Source organism: Oryzias melastigma, linkage group LG11 (genome assembly GCF_002922805.2).
Source record: "Oryzias melastigma strain HK-1 linkage group LG11, ASM292280v2, whole genome shotgun sequence".
Taxonomy (NCBI): Eukaryota; Metazoa; Chordata; class Actinopteri; order Beloniformes; family Adrianichthyidae; genus Oryzias; species Oryzias melastigma.
Genome location: NC_050522.1, coordinates 20,996,551 through 21,021,400, shown reverse-complemented (window position 1 = coordinate 21,021,400; position 24,850 = coordinate 20,996,551). Strand labels below are relative to the sequence as shown.

Genomic DNA, 24,850 nt, shown 5'->3' with positions numbered 1-24,850 from the left:
GGTCTGCTATAAAAAATGTATTTTACCACAAATAATAGAATCTAATTTTTAAAAGTATAACAGTAACTCAAGACCAATTAAAGAAAGAAATTCATCCATAAATACATAGAAAGACACAAAAAGATCGACTTACTTCCAAACTCCAGTCTGGTTCCTCCACCAAAAGTCCACCACAGTGATACAAACTGGTTGAAGCGTCGTACAAAAACCTCTGACTGTACAGAGACACGCTCTCTGACTCTGAAACAAACAAACTCAACTGAAATAATGACAGTAAATCTATATATAATGCATATTGTTGCTTAAATTTAAATTTTATTGGGTTATTGGAATGTAATTAAACTGTAAAAATATTTTAAACTATTTTAATAAAACACAAAGTTGTAAATATTTTGACATTAACACAAAACCACTAAAATCAAAGAATGATTGAAAACTGCTTCAAACAAATCTATATAAATATGTCATTTGGATTAATAGTGCAAAATTCCATGATTAGCTATGTTTCAAAACTAACAAGAAGATAATACAGAAGATTTCAGGATTAAATACAGAAAACTGTGATTTACAGAAAGCAACTTTGGAATTATTGTTCTTTTATTTACATTTTTATCTTTAGATTTTCATTAAATAAATGTTTTCAGGGCTAATTCAACTGTCATGTTTCTCTCCATATTTTGATCAATGCAGTGATTAGTTTTTGTAGATTGTATCAGTTTTGCACTCTAGGTTTCAGGCTGAATTCTGGGAAATTTTAAATACACTTACTTTTTCTTACTTGATTTTCAAACACCATTAGAATTAATTAAAGTAAAAAGTTTGTGTCTGTATAATATTGAGTTTGTATGAATGATGGTGACATGTGTAGAACAGCAGCTCCTGACTGGTTCAGTGTGTTTGCATATGTGTGCTGCCTCTCTGCTTCCAGCAGTTAAAGCTCAGTGTTGATCAGTGGCTGTCCAGACCTTTCAGAGACTCATGATAAAACATCATTGAGAGTCTTCAGGGTTCTGTCTTGTGTGTTCCAGATGATCCACTTTTAATGTAAACGGGCCTAGAATAGCACAAGAGTTAGAAAACTAGAAGTTCAGGTTTAACAAAGTCATTCTGCTGCTTCAAGCTGTCAGTTTAAAATCAATGTAAATGAACTAAGACTGATCATTTCAGCACTTTTCAATCAGGAAATGAAGACTATAAATATTATTTTTGATTTTTACACTTTTTGTCTTTTGAATTTTAGATTTATTCTATCATTAAACAATAAACATACAACCCGCAAATTATTTGTTTTCTTTAAAGTGTCAGAAAATGTCTGAAGTGCAGCAATAAATAGAAAAAATGATTTCAGTGATGATGACGAAGATGATCCATGTTCGTGTTGGAGTGAGTGGTTGCATTTCCATAGAGACACTTTGCATCAGCAGCTCCATGCTCCAGTGCTCTGGGAGACTTTATAGTCCTGAGAGTTGAAGACTGGATGACTGACAGCTGTCCTTCATCACAGCAGAAGACACACAAATCCTCCTCCTCCTCCTCATCATCAAACATGAGTGTGATCTGCGTCCTCATCTGGACTCTCCTCTGCTGCTGCTTCACAGGTAAAGTCCAGAGAATCCAACTCCTCTCCTCTATGAACATCCGTCCCTCTGAAATGAAGGCCACAAAAGCATGAAGCTGCTTTCTGTTTCTGTCTCTGTATCCTCAGAGTCCAGAGGACAGGTCACAGTGACTCAGCCTGGAGCAGTGAGCTCCAATGTGGGAGGATCTGTCTCCATCTCATGTACAACCAGTCAGAATATTGTTGGCGACCGTTTATCCTGGTACCAACAGAAAGATGGAGGAACTCCTAAACTCCTCATTTATGATATCAGCAACAGACAATCAGGAACTCCAACTCGTTTTACAGGCAGTGGAACATCTTATGGACAAGATTTCACTCTGACCATCAGTGGAGTTCAGGTGGAGGATTCAGCAGTTTATTACTGTATGAGTCTTCACTCCATCAACAGTCAGTATGTGTTCACACAGTGAAAAACAGTTGTACAAAAACCTCCCTCATTCAGGCTGAACAGAAACTGATGATACAGTTCAATAAACATCCCTTCAAAAGAAAACACATATAAAATACACACCATATATGTAAAGATAAAGGATGATCCAGATAATATTGTAAACCTGTGTAATTACTATATCAATACCGAACATATATTTTATGTTTATGTTAAAAAATATATTAACTATATATTAACACGGAAATAAACTGATCATTTTGAAGCCCTGCGACAGACTGGCGACCTGTCCAGGGTGTACCCCGCCTTCGCCCATCAGTAGCCGGGATAGGCTCCGGCACCCCGCGACCCCGAAAGGGAAGAAGCGGCCAGAAAGATGGATGGATGGATGGATAAACTGATAATTTAAACATTAGGATAACAAAGAATCTGTCAATAATGTGCACCATGTATAAAGGAGTGAATTTTTATCCAAAAAATGTTGTTTCATTTAATCTGCATCATTAATTAAAATACTTTTTAATACTGATTTTCTTTTTTTTTATTATTATTATTCTTTTGGCCTTTCCCCTCAGGGATCTCCACATCAAATCAGCTTCCTCCACCTGCACAGGTTGGAAGTGGATATTTTTGGTTTGGCAAAGATTATTTGTCTGATGCCATCCCTGACAATACCCTCTATCTTTGTCTTGGTTTGGAACCAACACCACGAGACTCTGGCTTAAGCCGCGTCATACCTATGTTACTGTTGTATTCAAATTATTATTCAGGAAAATAAAATTGTCTTAAAGCTCCTTGTGCATGTGAATGATACTTTTCTACGGAAACATTATGACGTAGATACTTAGCTCTGTCAAAGGTTGAAGTTTATTGCTCAGTTTCTACTGCAGGAACATAAGCAGAAAATTGCTAAATGAGAAGTGTAGAGACGCTGACAGAGTGAGTCAACGGTGTTCATGTGAAACTTAATTTAGCATCATATTAAAAAGAAAGAGCTGAAATATATTTGTATTTAATTCAAAATGAAGTCAGTGATAAAAGGAATATCTTTTTACCTGTTTTTAGTTTATTGCTCACAATATATTATATCAGAGTAAGAGAAGAATTATCTTTTTTCACACAAAAGACTAACAAAAAAATCAGATGACACAATGGTTCATTTATTTGTTGATATTTTTTTTCAGAATTTGAAAAAGAGAATATAAAAGAACAACATAGAAAACAGATTTATATTCAGAATGCTTCAGTTCAGGACTGGGAGCACTGGTCTCTCCTGAGAGTCTCTGAGACTGCAGTCTGGGATCCTCTCTTGGCCTCACAGGTCACCTTCTCCCACTGGTCTGCAGAGAGCCTCAGGGTGCTGCTCCAGCTGTAGAGGCCGTCCTTCTGCAGCACCCCGGGGCTCCTGCTCTCCTCCCAGTTGCTGCTGCTGCTGCCGACCACCTTCCAGGACAGAGTCCAGTCTGAGGGGAAGCCCTTGTTGGCCACACACATGAGTGTGGCCTTCCCCTGCTGCAGCTCCTTGGTGGAGGGGAGGAGCACGGTCAGGGAGGGCGGGGCATCACCTAGGAGACACCAAATTCTGTCAGGTGTTTTTCTGCTCCATCAGTCATTGATTCACACATTGTTTCACTTCCTTGAAGAAATCTCTCATGCAGATCAGCAACAAGAGAAACTTCAGTTTACACTGAAAAATGTCCAACTGGGTTAGAAAAAGAGCAGATGAATCTTCATGGAGAAAACAAGTTTGGACTGAAGGTCTTTAAAAGATTCATCAGACATTAAAGAAATGAGCGATTTTTGACAAAAATAAAACACTCATGTTGGATTTCTGTCATGTAGAAAATCCTTGAAAAAAAAACAACATTTTCAAATACCAAATGTCAAAAAATCAGTTAGGAAAGATAATTTTAAGAAGGTAAAAACAGAATCTTGGTAAACAATGACCATATTTATATGAAATTATTTTCTAATTTAAAGCACACTGTTGTTGGTACAATAAATTATAAAATTAAAATATATTTTTAGGTTTAAAGAATGGATTTAAAAGAGTTTAGGCTCATATGGTAAAGACTAAAACTTAACCCAAAATTTTCTGCAGGAAATACTCAGAATCCTAAAATGTTTAACTTCAAGTCATTTGTTTTCATTTTGACTAAAAGTCCATCACAGTGATACAAACTGACTGTATTTTAGAAAAACCTCTGACTGTACAGAGAAAGACTCTCCAACTGTTTCAAAATGAGTGTTCTAAATTTCTCACTTAATACACAAAGAAATATGTTTTTTTAATAACAAGGCAATAAAATTTTATAAGTTTCACACAGACTTGTTCTGCTATAAAAAATGTACTTAGCCAAAAATAATAGTATCTAATTTTTAAAAGTATATTATTAACTCAGGATAAATTAAAAAAAGAAATTCAGCCATGAATATATAGAAAGACACAAAAAGATCGACTTACTTCCAAACTCCAGTCTGGTTCCTCCACCAAAAGTGTACCACAGTGATACAAACTGGTTGAAGCGTCGTACAAAAACCTCTGACTGTACAGAGACACGCTCTCTGACTCTGAAACAAACAAACTCAACTGAAATAATGAGAAAAAAAATCACTAAAAATAATACATTTTATTGGTAAAATTTGCATTTTTTTTTCAATTACAGAGTTGTACTTAAACTATAAATTACATTTTAAATTATTCTAATAAAACATAAAGTTGTAAATATTATCACTTAATTCAAAGAATGACTGAAAGCTGCTTAAAAACAAATCTTTAAAAAAAATTATAATTGTGACTAATTGTGAAAAATTGCATGATTGATTATGTAACAAAACTAGTAAAAGTAAAATACCAAAGAACTTAGGATTAAAAAAAAAAACAAGACACTGATTTACAGAAAGAAAAGTTTAGAGTTATTCTGCTTTCTTCCATTTATTTTCACATCTTTAGTTTTTCATTAAATAAATGTTTTCAGGGGGAATTTCACTGTCATGTTTCTCTCCATATTTTGATCAATGCAGTTATTAATTATTGTAGTTTGTATTATTTTTGCACTCTAATTTCTGGCTGCATTCTGGGAAATTTTAAATGCACTTACTTTTGCTTACTTGTTTTACAAACACCTTTAGAATTCATTAAATTCAAAAGTTTGTCTGTATAAGAATGTGTGTGTGTATGAATGATGGTGACATGTGTAGAACAGCAGCTCCTGACTGGTTCAGTGTGTTTGCATATGTGTGCTGCCTCTCTGCTTCCAGCAGTTAAAGCTCAGTGTTGATCAGTGGCTGTCCAGACCTTTCAGAGACTCGGACTCGCCCGCAGCACAATGATGATGTCACTGACTCTGCTGCTCTTCACCCTGGAGCTCCTCGTTCAGGGTGAGACTCTCTTCTGAAAACTTTGCTTCCAGCAGCAACCAGGTTCTCCACAATGATGGAGAGACTCTCAAACAAGCAGCACTGACATTCTTCTTCTAGGTTTTTCTTTGAACTGATTTTGTCTCAATTAATTCTATGTTTTTCTATTTTCAGCTTCATCAGAAAAGCTCCTGACTCAGACTCCTGGAGCTCAGTCTGTAGTTCAAGGACAGACTGTCTCCATCACATGTAAATCCAGTTCAAGTGTTGGCAGCTGTCTTAACTGGTATCTTCAGAAAAATGGAGAATCTCCGAAACTCTTGATTTATTCAGCTTCAAACCGTCAGTCTGGAGTTTCGAGTCATTTCAGTGGAAGTGGATCTGGAACTGACTACACTCTGACAGTCAGTGGAATTGAACCTGAACATGCAGGAGTTTATTACTGTCAGCAGTGTAGCAGCTTCCCGTTCACACAGTGAAAAACAGTCGTACAAAAACCACCTTCAGTCAAACTGAACAGAAACTGAACTGATACACTTCAATAATCACACACATCTGTACATCTTAAAGCTTAATCTAAAGTATATTAACTAATTAAGAATAAAAATTAACTTTCCTTACTAAAAAGTTATTAATATTTTATGTAAGAACGAAAGATGTGATAATGAACATAATATGAAATAACATCAATTAAACAGTTTATGCAAACTTTTCCTCAGTGAGCTCACAATTATAAAAACTGTAATAATTTCCAACTGAAGAGTTTAGATCTAATACGGTTCAGAGACAACAGAGTCATTCTGATAAACTCCATAATGCAGTTTACCACAGAAAATGAGCTCAAACTGATCATTTTAACAGTGTTTTGTTATTTAGTGACTACAGAAGCCCAAATTAAACCTTTCTAATTATACAAAAATAAGTTTAAGTTCCAGATGACACCTAATTTCCCCCCCCCTGGGATTAATAAAGTATAATTGATTGATTGATTGATTGATTGAAATGAATGTTGCATTTTTTATTCACTGATGAATTATTCTTAACCTTTAATACTTTTTTAAATCATCCTGATGCTGAAGCAAAAGTATCTAGTCATTGTTTAGAACACATACTTAGAAAAACATGTTGATACATTTAACTTTTTCATGAATTCAATTTTTAAATATTAAGATTCTAATTTCGGTTGGATTCAATTTTCAAAACATAAAATTGAGCTCACAACCATATTTTGCTCTGGAAAAGATTTTTAAAGTTAACAGAAGAAGTTGAAAAAACACCTAAAAAACTCAAAAGAAATTGGTTTAACAAAAAACTTGTTGAACTTGGCAAAAAGCAAGTTTATAGTTTTTGCAAAAAAAAAAATTGTATTTGTTTTGAATAATGTTAAGTTTCATTCATTTAATAATACATTGAGAATGTTTTATTGTTCACCTTTTTGCCTTATTTATTTAATTGTGTTGAAGTGTGAGTAATATATATAAAACCAAATCATTTTGTTGGGAAACTTTGGAATTTACAACAAAATGATTTGAAAAGTTGGACTCAAAATCCTCTCCCGACATAAATAACATTCCCAGATTAATCCATCCTCCTCTCTACACGATCCTCTATGAATGAACATGTCATTTTGGTTTCTGCGTGATGGAAACGTGACGTCTCTAATGTGAATGTTCTCTAAATGTTAATGAGGAACTCATATTTTAACATCCTTCATTTTAAGAAGGGGCGGAGACCGCAGGTAACTCCGAGTTTCCTGAAGAAAACCTGCTCCAGACCAGTTTATGTTCACTGACTCGGTTACCATAGTGATTGATTCTGAGTTCAGCTTAACCCGTTTCTTGAAATGGGTTTGGTTTCGACCACTTTCACAGGTTTGACTTATCTCTCTTTCTGAAACCGAAAACTCAGAGTTTTACTGAATTTGGAGTTCATGAACTCAGAGTTCCAACAAAACCTGCTTCTTGAAACGGGTCCCTGGTCCTCGAGTGCCACCTTCCTGCATGTTTTGCATCACACCCTGCTCTGGCATGTTCTTATTGGCTGGCCGCACCTGAACTATGTAATCAGTCATGAGTTGGGACACATGAAAATTTCTCCACATTCACTGTGATCTCTCAGTGGGATGCCCTGATAATTTGGGAAGTGTAGAATCTGAATCACAGCCTTCATGTTCTTCAAACAAAGAGGAACTATCTATTCTCATAAATGTTTCATATTTTGATCTTCTTCGTTGTTTTCTTTGTTTTTTTCATCCATTTTACTCCATGTCCACTAATTTTATGAGTCACATTTTTATAATGACTCTTAAATTGACCTGATGCTATTTCAAACAGCGATTTAATCAAAGACTCCTGAAAGCTGTTTCAAATAAAATTCCTGTCTACTCCAAAAATGTAAATTGTTTAAATAGCAATTTAAATTGAACCACACATTTTTTTTTATTTGTTTAAGGTGTTTTTTTTGTCGTTGTTGAACCTGCAACCCATTTTTTGTAAACGTTAAAAAAATAAAATCTGGAGGATGATCCATCCAGGAGAAAAAGTTGGTAAAGAAAAACAGTCTCACATTGATTTTATTCCGTGTTCCTGTTGGAGTGAGTGGTTGCATTTCCATAGAGACACTTTGCATCAGCAGCTCCATGCTCCAGTGCTCTGGGAGACTTTATAGTCCTGAGAGTTGAAGACTGGATGACTGACAGCTGTCCTTCATCACAGCAGAAGACACACAAATCCTCCTCCTCCTCCTCCTCATCATCATCATCATCAAACATGAGTGTGATCTGCGTCCTCATCTGGACTCTCCTCTGCTGCTGCTTCACAGGTAAAGTCCAGAAAATCCAACTCCTCTCCTCTATGAACATCCGTCCCTCTGAAATGAAGGCCACAAAAGCATGAAGCTGCTTTCTGTTTCTGTCTCTGTATCCTCAGAGTCCAGAGGACAGGTCACAGTGACTCAGCCTGGAGCAGTGAGCTCCACTGTGGGAGGATCTGTCTCCATCTCGTGTAGAACCAGTCAGGATGTTTATAACAACAACTATTTAGCCTGGTATCAACAGAAAGATGGAGAAACTCCTAAACTACTATTTCAATATGTTGGCAGCAGAGTATCAGGGACTCCAAGTCGTTTTTCAGATGGTGGATCAAAGTCTGATTTCACTCTGACCATCAGTGGAGTTCAGGCTGAAGATGCAGCAGTTTATTACTGTCAGAGTGCTCACTATATCAACAGTCTGTGGGTGTTCACACAGTGAAAAACAGTCGTACAAAAACCTCCCTCATTCAAACAGAACAGAAACTGAACTGTTACAGTTCAATGAAAACACAGAATATGTGTTCATTTTTATATCCCCTGGGGTAAAACACGGGTCGAGTCTAGGGGGGGAAACGGGACAAAAACTAACGAAAAGAACACCGTTTATCAAAATAAATGAAAACCTATGTCCTGAAATGAAAGAAAAATAATTAGTGTGCTGGTTAAATAAAAGACAAACCAAAACAGAGTTGGAACCTTGGCCAGAAGTAAAGAAAAAGTCAGGGAGACTGCTGACACAGCCATGGCGACCATCGAAATCAGCAGCTCCCTGCTAATGGCTGCCTGACCAAAACTCCCTAAAGAACAAAAATAAACAAAGCCCGCAAATCAGGGGCCCGTTTCAAGAAGCAGGTTCAACAAATTTAGAGTTCAAACCTGAACTTAGAGTCACTGGACTCAAAATTCTCAAACTCAGGGTTTTCGGTTCCAGAACAGCTGAAAATGTTTGAATCAATCAACTTGAAGTTGTCAGAACCAGAATCAGGTGTGAGCGTCGCGACCATTAAAAGCCCTGATCAATGGAGCAAAGACAGCATGATTCACCATGGCAACGATCAAACAGCTGAGTTACGTACTTCCGGCGAGGGAAATTGATAAGTTCCTTCAAGCATATGCAGACTATAGGAGAACATTTTCATCAAGAAAAGCAACACAGCTGCAGCGGTAGAACAGAGAGAAAATATCTGCAGTTATTTGAATTATTCCAAATAATGAATAAATAATGTCAGGAAGGTTATTTTGTCTCTTGTTGAGTAAGGAGTGGTTTTTGATCTGTTACCAATCTAATAAGTAATCTCCGTGATCGTAACACCCCCCCCCCACCACCACCACCTACACACACAGATATCACTGCACGCTAAAAAGAAACTGTAGCTGCCTGGCATATGTTAAAAAAGTATTTATTTAATTTTAATTCTCAAGACCTAAAAAATATTCGCCGAATTTTTTTAAACATAAAAATAGCTTTCCGTGGCTGGGAGTCGAACTCGCTACCCTATGCAGTGGGAGGCAGAGTTGTTGTCAATTGAGCTAATGTCTGACGCAAGTCCTGGACGGAGGACAAGTCCACATCCTTCTCCGGTGTTTGACATTCCTTGATTCCTATTGTTAAGGGTTTAAAATAAGGAAAAGAAAACTGTATTTTTTAATAGCGAGTCTCTGGAAAAACTCACTATTTATAATATCGCTGAAATAAAAATGAATTGGGGAAACTGCAGTCAGTCGACTCGTGTCCTCCAAATCCTCTACCGATGTAAATAACATTTCCTCTGGATTAATCAGCCTCCTCTCTACGTGATCCTCTATGAATGAACGTGTCATTTTCGTTTCTACGTGGTGAAAACGTGACGTCTCTAATGTGAATGTTCTCTAAATGTTAATGAGGAACTCATATTTGAACATCTTTCACTTTAAAAAGGGGCGGAGACCACAGAGAACTCTAAGTTTCCTGAAGAAAACCTGCTACCGACCAGGTTTCGTTCACAGACTCAGTAACCATAGTGATTGATTCTGAATTCATCCTAACCCGCTTCTTGGAACGGGCTTGGTTTCGCCCACTTTCCCGGGTTTGAGTTGTCCCTCTTTCTGAAACCGAAAACTCAGAGTTTTGCCGAATTTGGAGTTCACGAACTCAGAGTTCCAACAAAACCTGCTTCTTGAAACGGGCCCCAGGAGTGTTACAGCATGTGTACAGAATATGTTAACACAGTTTGGCAGATGTAATGGGACAGGGAACAAAGGGGGCGACTGTTCTACTCATGTCAGAGTTCTATCAGGAGTTATTTTCCTGTCCTAAAGAGGGGATGGTGTTTACCATTCTGAGAGTGGGCCATTGTGGTCTGGCTGCTTGTTTATTTACTGTTCACAGGCATGACAGCGGTCTTTGTGTTTGTGGGGAGCGGGAAATGGTCTTGTGTGCTTTTTAGTTGCAGGATATATAATACTGAAAGGCAGGTTTTGTTTTTGCATCTTAATGATTTGGAAATTTCAACATTTTCATTTCGGAGCATCATCCCATCATGCCTTTAGAATATAGCTTAATTGATGCAAACTAATTTATAAAACCTCTAAAAAATGTCAATAGTTTTTATAAATGTTTCAATATTGCAGGCAGAGTTGTTAAAAAGTCAACACTGATTTATTCACATTTAAGCTTTATTCATTAGTAAATACCATAAACTGTATAATAATAAGATGTTAAAATTATATTACTTATTTTTAAATAAACAGTTTAAGCAAAATTGTGTTCATTGTATTAATGTGTTATTTTAATATTAGTCATTCAAATTCAACAGAATCGTTTCTTCTGCTGCTTCTAGCTCTCAGTTTAAAGGTCAATTTAACCCACAAAAATGAACAAAAACTGATCATTTAAGCTCTTTTGTGTCAGACGTGTGTAAAAAGGGTTCAAACATTTGATTCAGTCTTAGTTTTATGAATCTGTTTCAGTGAACTGCTCAGCCATTGGAAATCACCTTTTCTTCAGCTAAACACATTTACGTACAGACATCTGTGTCTGCAGCATCTTCCAGCTGCAGCAGTCAGTTCAGTTTCTGTTCAGCCTGAATGAGGGAGGTTTTTGTACGACTGTTTTTCACTGTGTGAACACATACTGACTGTTGATGACATGAAAACTCTGACAGTAATAAACTGCTGCATCTTCAGCCTGAACTCCACTGATGGTCAGAGTGAAATCAGAGTTTGATCCACCATCTGAAAAACGAGTTGGAGTTCCTGATACTCTGCTGCCAACATATTGAAATAGTAGTTTAGGCTTTTCTCCATCTTTCTGTTGATACCAGGCTAACCAGTTGTTGCCATGAACATTCTGACTGGTTCTACATGAGATGGAGACAGATCCTCCCACAGTGGAGCTCACTGCTCCAGGCTGAGTCACTGTGACCTGTCCTCTGGACTCTGAGGATACAGAGACAGAAACAGAAAGCAGCTTCATGCTTTTGTGGCCTTCATTTCAGAGGGACGGATGTTCATAGAGGAGAGGAGTTGGATTCTCTGGACTTTACCTGTGAAGCAGCAGCAGAGGAGAGTCCAGATGAGGACGCAGATCACACTCATGTTTGATGATGATGATGATGATGATGAGGAGGAGGATTTGTGTGTCTTCTGCTGTGATGAAGGACAGCTGTCAGTCATCCAGTCTTCAACTCTCAGGACTATAAAGTCTCCCAGAGCACTGGAGCATGGAGCTGCTGATGCAAAGTGTCTCTATGGAAATGCAACCACTCACTCCAACAGGAACATGGATCATCTTTAACTTTGAAATCTTTTTTTTCTCTTTATTGCTGGATTTGAGACTTTTTCTGACAATTTAAAGAACGACGTTGTTTCACTGTGTGAACGGGATGCTGTTATGCTGCTGACAGTAATAAACTCCTGAATCTTCAGGCTGAACTCTGCTGATGGTCAGAGTGAAGTCAGTCTGAACTGCAGTTGCACTGAAACGATCTGGAACTCCAGACTGACGAGCTGTAGTATCATATATCAGCAGTTTAGGAGCTTCTCCAGGTTTCTGAAGATACCAGTCTATGTCATCACCAATGAGACTACTGGATTTACATCTGATGGAGACAGTCTGTCCTTGAACTACAGACTGAGCTTCAGGAGTCTGAGTCAGGATGATTTCTTCTGATGAAGCTGAAAATAGAGAAGAATTATTGAGACAAAATCATCTCAAAGAAAAACCTAGAAGAAGAATGTCAGTGCTGCTTGTTTGAGAGTCTCTCCATCATTGTGGAGAACCTGGTTGCTGCTGGAAGCAAAGTTTTCAGAAGAGAGTCTCACCCTGAACGAGGAGCTCCAGGGTGAAGAGCAGCAGAGTCAGTGACATCATCATTGTGCTGCGGGCGAGTCCGAGTCTCTGAAAGGTCTGGACAGCCACTGATCAACACTGAGCTTTAACTGCTGGAAGCAGAGAGGCAGCACACATATGCAAACACACTGAACCAGTCAGGAGCTGCTGTTCTACACATGTCACCATCATTATTACACAAACACATTATTCTACACACAAACTTTGTAATTTAATTAATTCTAATGGGGTTTGAAAATCAAGTAAGAAAAAATAAGTGAATTTAAAATTTCCCAGAATTCAACCTGAAACTACAATAACTAATCACTGCATTGATCAAAATATGGAGAGAAACATGACAATGAAATTACCCCTGAAAACATGTATTTAATGAAAATCTAAAGATACAAATGTAAATAAAAGATAGAACAATAATTCCAAAGTTGCTTTCTGTAAATCACAGTTTTCTGTATTTAATCCTGAAATCTTCTGTATGATCTTCTTATTAGTTTTGAAACATAGTTAATCGTGGAATTTTGCACTATTAATCCAAATGACATATTTATATCGATTTGTTTGAAGCAGCTTTCAATCATTCTTTGATTTTAGTGGTTTTGTGTTAATGTGAAAATATTTACGACTTTGTGTTTTATTAAAATAGTTTAAAATATTTTTACAGTTTAATTACATTCCAATAACCCAATAAAATTTAAATTTAAGCAACAATATGCATTATATATAGATTTACTGTCATTATTTCAGTTGAGTTTGTTTGTTTCAGAGTCAGAGAGCGTGTCTCTGTACAGTCAGAGGTTTTTGTACGACGCTTCAACCAGTTTGTATCACTGTGGCTCACGTTTGGTGGAGGAACCAGACTGGAGTTTGGAAGTAAGTCGATCTTTCTCTGTCTTTCTATATATTAATGTCTTTTTTCTTTCTTTAATTGGTCTTGAGTTACTGTTATACTTTTAAAAATTAGATTCTATTATTTGTGGTAAAATACATTTTTTATAGCAGACAAAGTCAATGTGAAACTTGAAAATATAAAATTCTGTTGCCTTTTTATATATAAAAAAACACATTTCTATGTGTGTTAATTGAGAAATTCAGAACATTTAGTTCATATTAAAACAGTTGAAGAACGTTTCTCTGTACAGTTAGAGGTTTTTGTAAAACACGGTCAGTTTTAATCACTGTGGACGACTTTTAGTAACAAAAAAAAATAAAAAACAAAAAAAACAGACTGGAAGTTAAAAATGTATTTATTTTAAATATTACCTGTAGAATAATTTGGGTTAAGTTTTATTGTTTTTCCAAATCAACCTAAACTCTTTTATATTCATTATTGAAACCTAAAAATATATTTCCATCTCATAATGTATTGTGCGAATAACAGAGTGCTTTAAAAAAAATATTCCATGTCAATATTATCATCGTGTACCAAGATTCTGTTTTTATCCTCTTAAAATTCTTTCCAAACTGATTCTTTGACATAATGTATTTCAAAACGTTTGTTTTTTCAAGACGTTTCTACATCACAGTAAACCAACATGAGTGTTTTGTTTTTATCACAATTTGTTCATTTTTTAATGTCTGATTAATCTTTTTAAAGACCTTCAGTCCAAACTTGTTTTCTCCATGAAGATTCATCTGCTCTTTTTCTAACCCAGTTGGACATTTTTCAGTGTAAACTGAAGTTTCTCTTGTTGCTGATCTGCATGAGAGATTCTTCAAGGAAGTGAAACAATGTGTGAATCAATGACTGATGGAGCAGAAAAACACCTGACAGAATTTGGTGTCTCCTAGGTGATGCCCCGCCCTCCCTGACCGTGCTCCTCCCCTCCACCAAGGAGCTGCAGCAGGGGAAGGCCACACTCATGTGTGTGGCCAACAAGGGCTTCCCCTCAGACTGGACTCTGTCCTGGAAGGTGGTCGGCAGCAGCAGCAGCAACTGGGAGGAGAGCAGGAGCCCCGGGGTGCTGCAGAAGGACGGCCTCTACAGCTGGAGCAGCACCCTGAGGCTCTCTGCAGACCAGTGGGAGAAGGTGACCTGTGAGGCCAAGAGAGGATCCCAGACTGCAGTCTCAGAGACTCTCAGGAGAGACCAGTGCTCCCAGTCCTGAACGCAAACATTCTGGATATAAATCTGTTTCTATGCATTTATTCTTTTACTTTCTCTTTCTCAAACTCTGTTTTCATTTTTGACTTGTTACAGTTTATGTAGAAAACATTTTTTGCAAATAAAAAAAACTTTTTAAAACTGATTTCTTCCCTGATTCCCTCTGACAAGTATTTTTATTCTGATAAAATATTTTGTGGAATACAATAAATTGGGGGGAAAAACATGAAAAAATCTTAACCCTTTCAAAGTTGCCTTTTTTCCATATAATACAAAATATATTCTTCGGTCCGTTTTGCTCTTGAGGTGATGCTAAATCAGGTAGTGTCTTGATTTTCATGGCACATTGCATATTTTCTACATAAGATGTGAAGGGTTAAACAGAACTAAAAGCTAAAAAAAGCAGCAGTTAAGAAGAAGCAGGTTTTAAAACTCAGGAGGAGTTCAGAGTTTCTGTCTGACAATAAACTCAGTAACTGTCTAAAGATGAAACACACTAAAACATGAATGAACAGTCATTTTCTTTCTACATAAAGAACTCAAGAAGAACAACAACGTATGAAAAAAGCTATGAACTGAAAACAAAATACCTTATACATTTATGCTAAAAACAATAGCATGTCATCTTATTTCACTTATCTAGCAGTTTGTTGTTTAACTTTTTTTTTAAAAGAAGTCTTACGATGTATTATTTGGTGCTGTAGAAGACTTTTTGGAATTTTTTCTACATGATCTTAGATATTTATTTATTTTTCATCATATAAAAATAATACTTATGATCAATAAATTAATAAAGAAGTTTTACATTATAATTTTACTCAAACTGGCTTCTTGAGGAAAAATGCTAGAATGTGATTCTATCTGGTATAATAAAGTTTCTATCATCAGAGTTTCAGTGTTTTTTAACCTTCCTCTGGTGTTCGGGTCGCCACCGACCCGTTTTCAAGTTTTAAATGCATTAAAAAACATGTAAATTAGTTTATTGCGTCAAGGCTTTTTGACTTTGTCAAGAATCTCTATTTCAACAAAATAAAACAAAAAAAATCTTTTCACTAAATTATAAAATTCTCTGGTTGAAATTATGACCTTTGTGTTGTTCGGGTCGGTTTCGACCCAGTTATAAAATTAAGATCATAAAGCAATAATTAGAACCAAAACTTAAATCATAAGTGCACTGTTAGCCAAAACACTGACAGCCAGCTCCTCTACCAATCATGTGAGCTTTTGGGGATTCTCATTTTGCCCTGTTTTCCAGTATACCTGCACAAAAACAAAACAAACAAAGATGGGGATGTCCAGACATGTTATGTCAATTCACTAATTTGAGTGGTCATTAGACTTGCAGTGCACATCTCTAATTTCAGCTCAGTACCTCATGATGAACATGGCAGGGGGGCTGCTGCAAATGTCATCAAAATGACCCCTGGAATCACAAGGTTTGCTGTGACAAGAGTCAGTGACATCAAGACATTTTTTGAGCTATTTATGCCATTGTCACTAAAAAGACTCATCATTGCTATGACAAACTTGAAAGGAAAAAAAGTCCATGGTGACATGTGGAAAGACATTGATGAGGAATACCTGGATGCCTATATTGGTGTTCTTCTTCTTGCTGGAGAGTACAGATCCTTCAATGAGGCCACTGATAACCTTTGGGACGCATCGACAGGCAGAAATATTTTCCGTGCAAGGATTGTCACTTCAGACCTTTTCGCATGATATCAAGAGTCCTTAGATTTGACAACAGATACCAGAGCAAGATCTGACAAGCTTGCCCCCCATAAGGGATGTCTTGGAGAGATGGACCCTGCCTCAACACCAACCAGAACAGCCACAACCACAGTCCCACCCAGGCCACCTGATTCTATCAGAAAGAGGTGTCAAGTCTGCCCAAGCAGTAAGGACAGAAAGAAAAACGCATTGTGCTTCAAGTGCAAGAAATATCTCTGCAAAGAACACACTAAAAGTGTCACTTTTTGCCACACATACCTCCTAACACACACATACACATGCATGTTCTTGCACACAGAGACGTTTACTCTGATTTGGTATTTTGGTTTGATTTGATGGATTGGTTGTCATTTGTTTGACCTAGCAAATTTATATTTTGTGCTAAGACCTGTTCTGCTTTTCATTTTGTGTTTATATTAACGTTCTATTGCTAAAAAAACACTGTTTTGCCTTTTTCTTGGAATAAATATATATGGGTCGAAATTGACCCGTAACACCATAGATGTTACTATAGTTAATAATATTAAAATGAAAAAATAAATAAAACAAATTAATTTAAGAGATGTGTTCTAATAGTGCTTAGTAATAGTCAGATAACACAACAACCTTTTATTTATTTATATGACTCTATTGAGGTTAATTTTACCATTTTTTAAAATTGAAATCAAGGGGTATACTGACAAAAAAAGGCCCAGAGGCCCATACCAAAAATATTTAAACCAATATTTTCATGGATATGGAAGCCTAACAAGCTAACCAAGAGATGAGAAACAAATTGGATGATAGCTAATAGTTTTTAGTGTATTTTACAGCTGATTTAAGACACGGGTCAAAACCGACCCGTTCACATCAGAGATGGTAACAGAAAGCGAACACAAGATCTTCTGGATATAAATCTGTTTTCTGTGCTGTTTCTTTTTTTTTAACTTTCTCCTTTTTAAACTGTGATTGGATTTTTGACTTGTTACAGTGTCAAATGAAAAACTATCAATCAATAAAAACATTTTGCTAAATGATTCTCTTCCATATGTTCTATTAAGACAGAAGCAACTTTTTTTTTTTAACTGACACAATATTTTTTGAATACTAAAATACATATACTATACAGAACAGGAAAAAAACATTTTAGTTTAAAAAGAACATGATATGAACATGAAGAAAATAACATTGAAAAAGCAGCTTTTTAGCTCAGATTTCAGAGTTTTTTTACACATATTTTCAGTTACCAATTCTAACAATAAAGACACTTTCAGTCAATGACTTGGACACACTTGTACATGAAAGAACATTCATGAACACATTGAGACCAAAGAGTGATAGAACTATAAACTGTGAAGTTGTGCTTTTTTTAAGGCAACAAACAACTACAATGTCACTTTTTATCAGGGATTTCAGTTTAGTCAGTTCACTTGTACTCATTTTATTGATGTTTTTTGTGTTTAGAAACTTTTCATTCCATTTTTATCATGTTTTGAGATGGAGTTGTTTGCCACATTTTTCAGAGTTCTTGAACAAATTCATTGTAATGGTTTTTTTTTGTCAGCCTGAAATGCAAGATTAACACAACAGAAGAACTGAAGTGACAAAAAGGTCTAACAAATCAGTTTACGAACCTAAATGTAGTCTAAACTTTTAATTGATAAAGTAAAAACACAATCAAACGGCTGCTGTATTCTACGACGGAGTATTAGGGCCACCAAAAAAAAAAAAAAAAGTAATATTACGACTTTTAATCTCGTAAATTTACAATTTTTTTCTCATAAATTTACGACTTTTAATCTCGTAAATTTACGACTTTTTTCTCGTAAATCTACGACTTTTTTTCTTGTAAATATATTGAAGTCGAGGGGAGCCTACAGTCCAGCGAATTTATGCTGTGCGCTGAAGCAGGCCGACCAAAATGTGGAAAAACGTCTTGGATTTCATCAGGTAAACCGAATGTTTAAAATATTTCAAGTGTTTGGAAGTTTCTTTATTTGATTTACAGCTTATTAATGTTTTATTCGTTGATGTTGGCTTGCAGGATCTCTGCAGATTACGTCGACGAAGCCGTCGATGTCCGCGCAGCTGTTCACTTCCAGTCATTCCTTCCTCCGCGACAGACCAGATCTCCTCCAACTCTGTGATGCTTCCGTCTGAAGAGGACTAGTTTTCTGAATTTTCAATGTTCTTGTGCTAATGTAACAGACAACTGTCATTTCTCAGTGTTGTTTTGTGTTGAGACGGGATATTTCATTTAGAGATGGAGGCGCCCGGAGCTCTGTTTACATTCTCCTTTGGTTGTCATGTGACATAAGGTGGCGAAAAGGCTTCTGGGAAAGGAAAGGAAAAATAAAGTGACGGACCTGATAAACACGCATTATTCTGAGCTCTTTATTTACATATCAAACTCCACACTACCGACACCGAAACAGGAAATAATTTGGTCTTGAATCGCCATAAGGTTCAGAATTTCTTTGTTTTTAACACCGATCTGGAAATAAATCTTCACAAGATACTCCACGTCAGCTCTGATAAACAGACTAATTTGGGTTTGTTTCTCATTAATTTACGACTTTAAATCTCGGTAGATTTACGAGTAATACTACGACTTTTTTTCTCGAAAAATCACGAGTTTTTTTCTCGTAAATTTACGACTTTTAATCTCGTAAATTTACGAGTTTTTTTCTCGTAAATTTACGAGATTAAAAGTCGTAAATATAAGCCTATGACTTTTAAAGTCATAAATATACAACTTTATTCTCGTAATTTAGCAGTTACGACTTTTTTTCTCGTAAATTTACGAGATTAAAAGTCGTAAATTTACGAGAAAAAAAGTCGTAATATTACTTTTTTTTCCTTTTTGGTGGCCCTAATACTCCGTCGTAGTATTCTTTATGGAATAGAAATGAAATATTCTTCAGAAAGTTTTTTTTTTTCTGAATCTCGTGCAGAAATGATCATAAATGTTTGACAATTGTAGATTGTGTTGCTTTCACTCTTCTGTTCCATTTATCAGAAATCCACTTTAATTAGTTCTAGTCTGGAAACTCTGCTGTTCTTATCTCACTTCTTCCAGATAGTTCTATGTTTGTTTAGGGTGGATGTCACTCTGTACAAGTTACTGACCCTGAATCCAACTGAACAGCTCCATATCATCACACTTCCTCTTCCATGCATGAGTACTGATGTCACACTGTGGAGCCAGCCTTTCATCTACGTGTGATGAACCAAAGTTGTGAGATAATTCAATGATCCATAACTCCTATTTCCAGTCTTCAGTAGAGAGGCTGTTTCCTGAAACAGACGAGTCTCTTTGTCTAACTCCAACATCTACATAATGTCTTTCTTGCTGCTGCTTGTTCTGCAGCCTGAAGTTTTTCTTGAAGTTGTTGTTTTGTGAACTGTCTGTTACGCAGCCGTTGACTCTCAGAAACTCGGATCCACTTGTGGCTTTGGGTTCTCCAGTGTCTGAGCACATTTTGATAATGGAAGAAACTCTTCTTAAGGACTCAGTTTCCAACGTTCTGATGGTCTCCATCTTCAATGATGTATTTTTACATGCTGATTGTTTTTTTACCGTACAGTTCAGCTAAAACTGATGAATCTCTGTTGAATCAAAACAATTAATAAAATTGAAACTATAATCAATGAGCTGATAGGAACCAAGGAAACGTGTAAATACGTGAGACTCATGAGACAAATGAACCCTTACCAGTTTCTATAGTTACAATTGATGTTCATATATAAATTAGTAATAATATTTAGAATAAAATCAGAAGATAGTTTATCTTTATTCTCAGACACATGCATTTATTAAAAAAAACAAAAGCATTCTTTAGATTGTTTAAATCATGGGTTAGGGAGAGTTTTTGAGACTGGGGGAAGTTCAGTTTCTGTTCTCTTTTTGACTGAGAGAGGTTTTTGTACGACTGTTTTTCACTGTGTGAACGAGTATTTGCTGTTGATGTAGAATCCACCCAGACAGTAATAAACTGCTGCATCTTCAACCTGAACTCCACTGATGGTCAGAGTGAAATCTGTTCCAGAGTTTGACCCACTTCCTGTAAAACGAGTTGGAGTCCCTGTTTGTCTGCTGCTGATATAATAAATGAGGAGTTTAGGAGTTTCTCCATCTTTCTGTTGGTACCAGGAAAAACGGTCGCTATAAATATTCTGACTGGTTCTACATGAGATGGAGACAGATCCTCCCACAGTGGAGCTCACTGCTCCAGGCTGAGTCACTGTGACCTGTCCTCTGGACTCTGAGGATACAGAGACAGAAACAGAAAGCAGCTTCATGCTTTTGTGGCCTTCATTTCAGAGGGACGGATGTTCATAGAGGAGAGGAGTTGGATTCTCTGGACTTTACCTGTGAAGCAGCAGCAGAGGAGAGTCCAGATGAGGACGCAGATCACACTCATGTTTGATGATGATGATGATGATGAGGAGGAGGAGGAGGATTTGTGTGTCTTCTGCTGTGATGAAGGACAGCTGTCAGTCATCCAGTCTTCAACTCTCAGGACTATAAAGTCTCCCAGAGCACTGGAGCATGGAGCTGCTGATGCAAAGTGTCTCTATGGAAATGCAACCACTGGCAAGATATACACTTCTATAATAATTTAATTATACTGTATATAGATGACATATCAAGTTTTAATATCATAAATAAATATAAATATATATATATATATATTAGGGCTGTCAGATTTAGCGCGTTAAAAACGCATTAATCTGACACGTGCTTGACGCCGACAATTTTTTTGACGCATTAATCGCGGATTTTCCATAGACTGTATATAATGGGGGGACCTCATAGCTCGATAGGTCCATTATTTTTACAGTCAATGGGATTTTCTCATACGTGCCTTTCCATACCGCGCGCGCGGGCGTCCCGCCCTCTAACTCACCGGCTGCTCTCACGAGATCACGGGCGGGTCTCCAACCTCCGAGCTGCTAGCTAGAACCGGCCCGGCGCTAGGACCTGGAGAGCTCCTGCACTCTAACCCGGCTCCGGTTCGCGTCCAGTACCACGTCTGGTGGTACCGGCTCGCGTCCGGCGCCGCGTCCCGAGAGCTGCGGACCCCCGACGTTCCGAACAGCAAGCTCACCGGGGGACGTTCTAAATGTTCTGGAGGTTTAAGCGTGATCCAGCCCCAGCATAGTTCTCTGTCTGCCGGCATATTCATCACGTGAACTCCGCTGAGCTGCAGCCAGACAACGCGGCGGCAGTAACAGACTGTCAAACTATCCTCAGTGCATCCCGCTTTTCTCAGTCTTTAATGTTTTAAAAAACAAAAGTTCATTGGAAATGATAAATCTCTATTTCATTTATTACTGTAGTTCAGCACAGGAGGAAAAGATTTGGTCCTGACAAAAAATGAACATGAAAGTGTTATGGAAATTTTATTTTTGATGTTTTTTTTATTTTATTTTACTGAACGTTGATTGAAGTTTTGAATTTAAAATGCCCTTCACTTGCACTTGGGCTTTTGTTAGGCATTTTATGTTACAGTCTTTTATTGTTTAGAAAGTTTATCTCAATATAATGTTACAAAATAAAGTATTTCTGATGAAAACTATTAATTTTACCATTCTTGTTTTCATAATTAATGTAGAACTGCTAAATTCCACGAAGCACACATTTTTTTCCTAAAAAAAAGGCCACATATTAATATGAGATTAATCGCGAGTTAACTCAGGACAAAATGCGATTAATCGCGATTAAAAAATTTAATCGCCTGACAGCTCTAATATATATATATTAATGTTCAAAATCAAACCCTAAATCTTATCACCAGTTTTGTACAATCTGGTTGAAAATGAAAATTTCCTAGAATTAAACTTCTGTCTTTGTTTACATTCAGGATCTTCTTCCTTTAAATAAACATGTTAATATTAAACAAAAACATCTGCTTTATGGTGAGACAGTATTTCATGTATAACACTAAGTCATGTCAATCTTTCTTTATGTTCTGTAACTTTTTGGAAAAAAAATCTTTGTGATTCAAATGCTAAAAAATGACTTTTATAAAATTCTTTTAACAAAAACAGAACAATTTAGTTGCCATTTTTTTAATTAAGGATTTCTATTTTTTAAGATAAGAAACAAAGTTTTTTTTTTTTTTTATGAAAGTTTTGTGTTGGTAAGAAAAAAATTAAATATAAAAATAATAATTTGTATCGTATTCATACTAATACTCAATTTTTTTCTTATTTATGACAAATATGACTTTTTTCTCAGTTTCATAGTATCAGTTTTATCATATTTTTTCTAAATCAAATCAATTAAAACTAGTTTCTGGTGAGTGAAGTGCTGTAATAATATTTCTCAGACTATAAGTATTGCATAATGACTTTACTTAAATTCTAGTTCCAACTCTATTTGTATCTGTTGTTAAATTGTTTCCAGAGGTCTTTTAATTCTGATTATGTATTTTTGTCATATTTTCAGCATCACAGCAGAAGTTCATCAGAAGTTCTTCTCTAAATTGTTGGTCAGACTGTTGGCACATAAATAACCTTTTGTTGATATCCCAGCAATCGTTTGATTAAACACTCTCCTGATAGCTTACAGCCCCTCACCCAAATGCTAATATTAGCGTAGCAACAAAATCGGTAAGCAATATCATCTGTACAGCTTTGAGCCAGACGGCAGCTCAGACGAGGAAATGAAGATGCACATGGATCTATTTGTCTGCAAGTGGATGCATCAGAATGGAGCGGGGAAGGGAGACGTCGGCCCGCCATCACAGTTGATGTGTCACAAAGCAGAACTTTATCAAACTCTGGGGTTTTATCTGCTGCTGATTTATCACAATTTGAACAAAGAAATATTCAGTTTCATGGGATTTTCCTTTGATTTCAATCTAACATATAATTAATCTCTAATGAGATCAAATAAAACAACATTTGGACAGCTGTTTAAAAGTTCTGTGTCTGACTTCAAAATACTTTCGAATATTCAAATGAACAAAAAAAGAATTACTGTAAGAGAAATTATCGGATGATAAAAAATAATTAAAACCAAAATGTTTTGTTTAAAAAACTCATTATTAGGGGAAAAAACTTTTTGTGATGTATCTTTAGGACGTCAATATTTGAAAAACATTCTGTAAATATGAATGTTAAAGTTAACTAAAACTGAAATCATTTTTATAGATGTTTCACAGAAAGAAAACACAAGAGTGTTTCTGTGTGTGTGTGGGGGGGGGTGTCTTCATTGAACTGTATCATCAGTTTCTGTTCTCTCTGACTGAAAAGGGTTTTTGTACGACTGTTTTTCACTGTGTGAACACATACTGACTGTTGATGTAGTGAACACTCTGACAGTAATAAACTGCTGCATCTTCAGCCTGAACTCCACTGATGGTCAGAGTGAAATCTTGTCCATTAGATGTTCCACTGCCTGTAAAACGAGTTGGAGTTCCTGATTGTCTGCTGTTGATATAAGAAATGAGGAGTTTGGGAGTTTCTCCATCTTTCTGTTGATACCAGGCAAAGACATTACTATAAACATCCTGACTGGTCCTACATGAGATGGAGACAGATCCACCCACAGTGGAGCTCACTGCTCCAGGCTGAGTCACTGTGACCTGTCCTCTGGACTCTGAGGATACAGAGACAGAAACAGAAAGCAGCTTCATGCTTTTGTGGCCTTCATTTCAGAGGGACGGATGTTCATAGAGGAGAGGAGTTGGATTCTCTGGACTTTACCTGTGAAGCAGCAGCAGAGGAGAGTCCAGATGAGGACGCAGATCACACTCATGTTTGATGATGATGATGATGATGAGGAGGAGGATTTGTGTGTCTTCTGCTGTGATGAAGGACAGCTGTCAGTCATCCAGTCTTCAACTCTCAGGACTATAAAGTCTCCCAGAGCACTGGAGCATGGAGCTGCTGATGCAAAGTGTCTCTATGGAAATGCAACCACTCACTCCAACAGGAACATGGATCATCTTCATCATCAGGATTATTTAAGAGACTAAAAGTTTTTAAAACAAAACATTTATCAGAGTTATTTTAGTCAATTTTGTCTATTTTTTTTATCAGATTATTATAACGTCACTGTTAGCCTTATTTAAACTATTTCTTTTTTAAAAGCTTTTTTAATATCATGAGAAGACATCTAAATATTTGATAAAAATATGTTTTTTAATAATCAAAGATATTTATTAACAATCTTTAATTCACACCAACCACATGCTAATATTGTTTTATTTTGAAATGGAGTATAATTGTGTAGTCCCTTTGGCTCCTTGATTTAACCCTCGTGTTCTATTATGGGGTCCAGATGACCCACCCGGACATTGATGTGTGATCCCTCCCATGACAAATGTGGACGAAGGTGGACAGGATTTTATGTCTGCCCGAGACACCAGTGAAGATAAAAAAGTTCAGCACGCTGTCTTTTGGGGTTCAGATGACCCACTTTTGATGTAAACATGCCTATAATAGCACAGGGTTAATGCTCAACATCCTTTACAGTCACAACCTCATTCACTCACATGAACAATGTGGGGTTTTGTTTTC

The 24,850-nt window shown here is 36.5% G+C and overlaps 1 protein-coding gene and 5 gene segments (V, D, J or C); 2 read left to right on the top strand and 4 right to left on the bottom strand.

Annotated features, from left to right (window-relative positions):
• Nucleotides 1-11,756, bottom strand: part of LOC112162408 (Ig kappa chain V-III region MOPC 63) — a 13,733-nt gene extending 1,977 nt beyond the window's left edge. The window contains exons 1-2 of the mRNA XM_036214229.1: nucleotides 11,705-11,756; nucleotides 11,290-11,597 (exon numbers count right to left, since the gene is read on the bottom strand). Of these exons, the coding sequence (XP_036070122.1) occupies nucleotides 11,290-11,597; nucleotides 11,705-11,756 (360 nt within the window). The remainder of the gene's footprint in view (nucleotides 1-11,289; nucleotides 11,598-11,704) is intronic.
• Nucleotides 3,228-4,616, bottom strand: LOC118599341. The segment is given in 2 exon segments: nucleotides 3,228-3,574; nucleotides 4,474-4,616. A coding segment is annotated over 1 exon segment (246 nt).
• Nucleotides 5,324-5,848, top strand: LOC112162710. The segment is given in 2 exon segments: nucleotides 5,324-5,390; nucleotides 5,544-5,848. Coding segments are annotated over 2 exon segments (357 nt in total).
• On the top strand, nucleotides 8,137-14,658 carry LOC112162707. The segment is given in 4 exon segments: nucleotides 8,137-8,189; nucleotides 8,297-8,604; nucleotides 13,326-13,377; nucleotides 14,296-14,658. Coding segments are annotated over 4 exon segments (729 nt in total).
• LOC112162706 lies at nucleotides 11,785-12,711 on the bottom strand. The segment is given in 2 exon segments: nucleotides 11,785-12,335; nucleotides 12,483-12,711. Coding segments are annotated over 2 exon segments (360 nt in total).
• An 8,943-nt stretch (nucleotides 14,659-23,601) lies between the features above and the next one.
• Nucleotides 23,602-24,086, bottom strand: LOC118599394. The segment is given in 2 exon segments: nucleotides 23,602-23,927; nucleotides 24,035-24,086. Coding segments are annotated over 2 exon segments (378 nt in total).
• Between the last annotated feature and the right edge of the window lie 764 nt (nucleotides 24,087-24,850).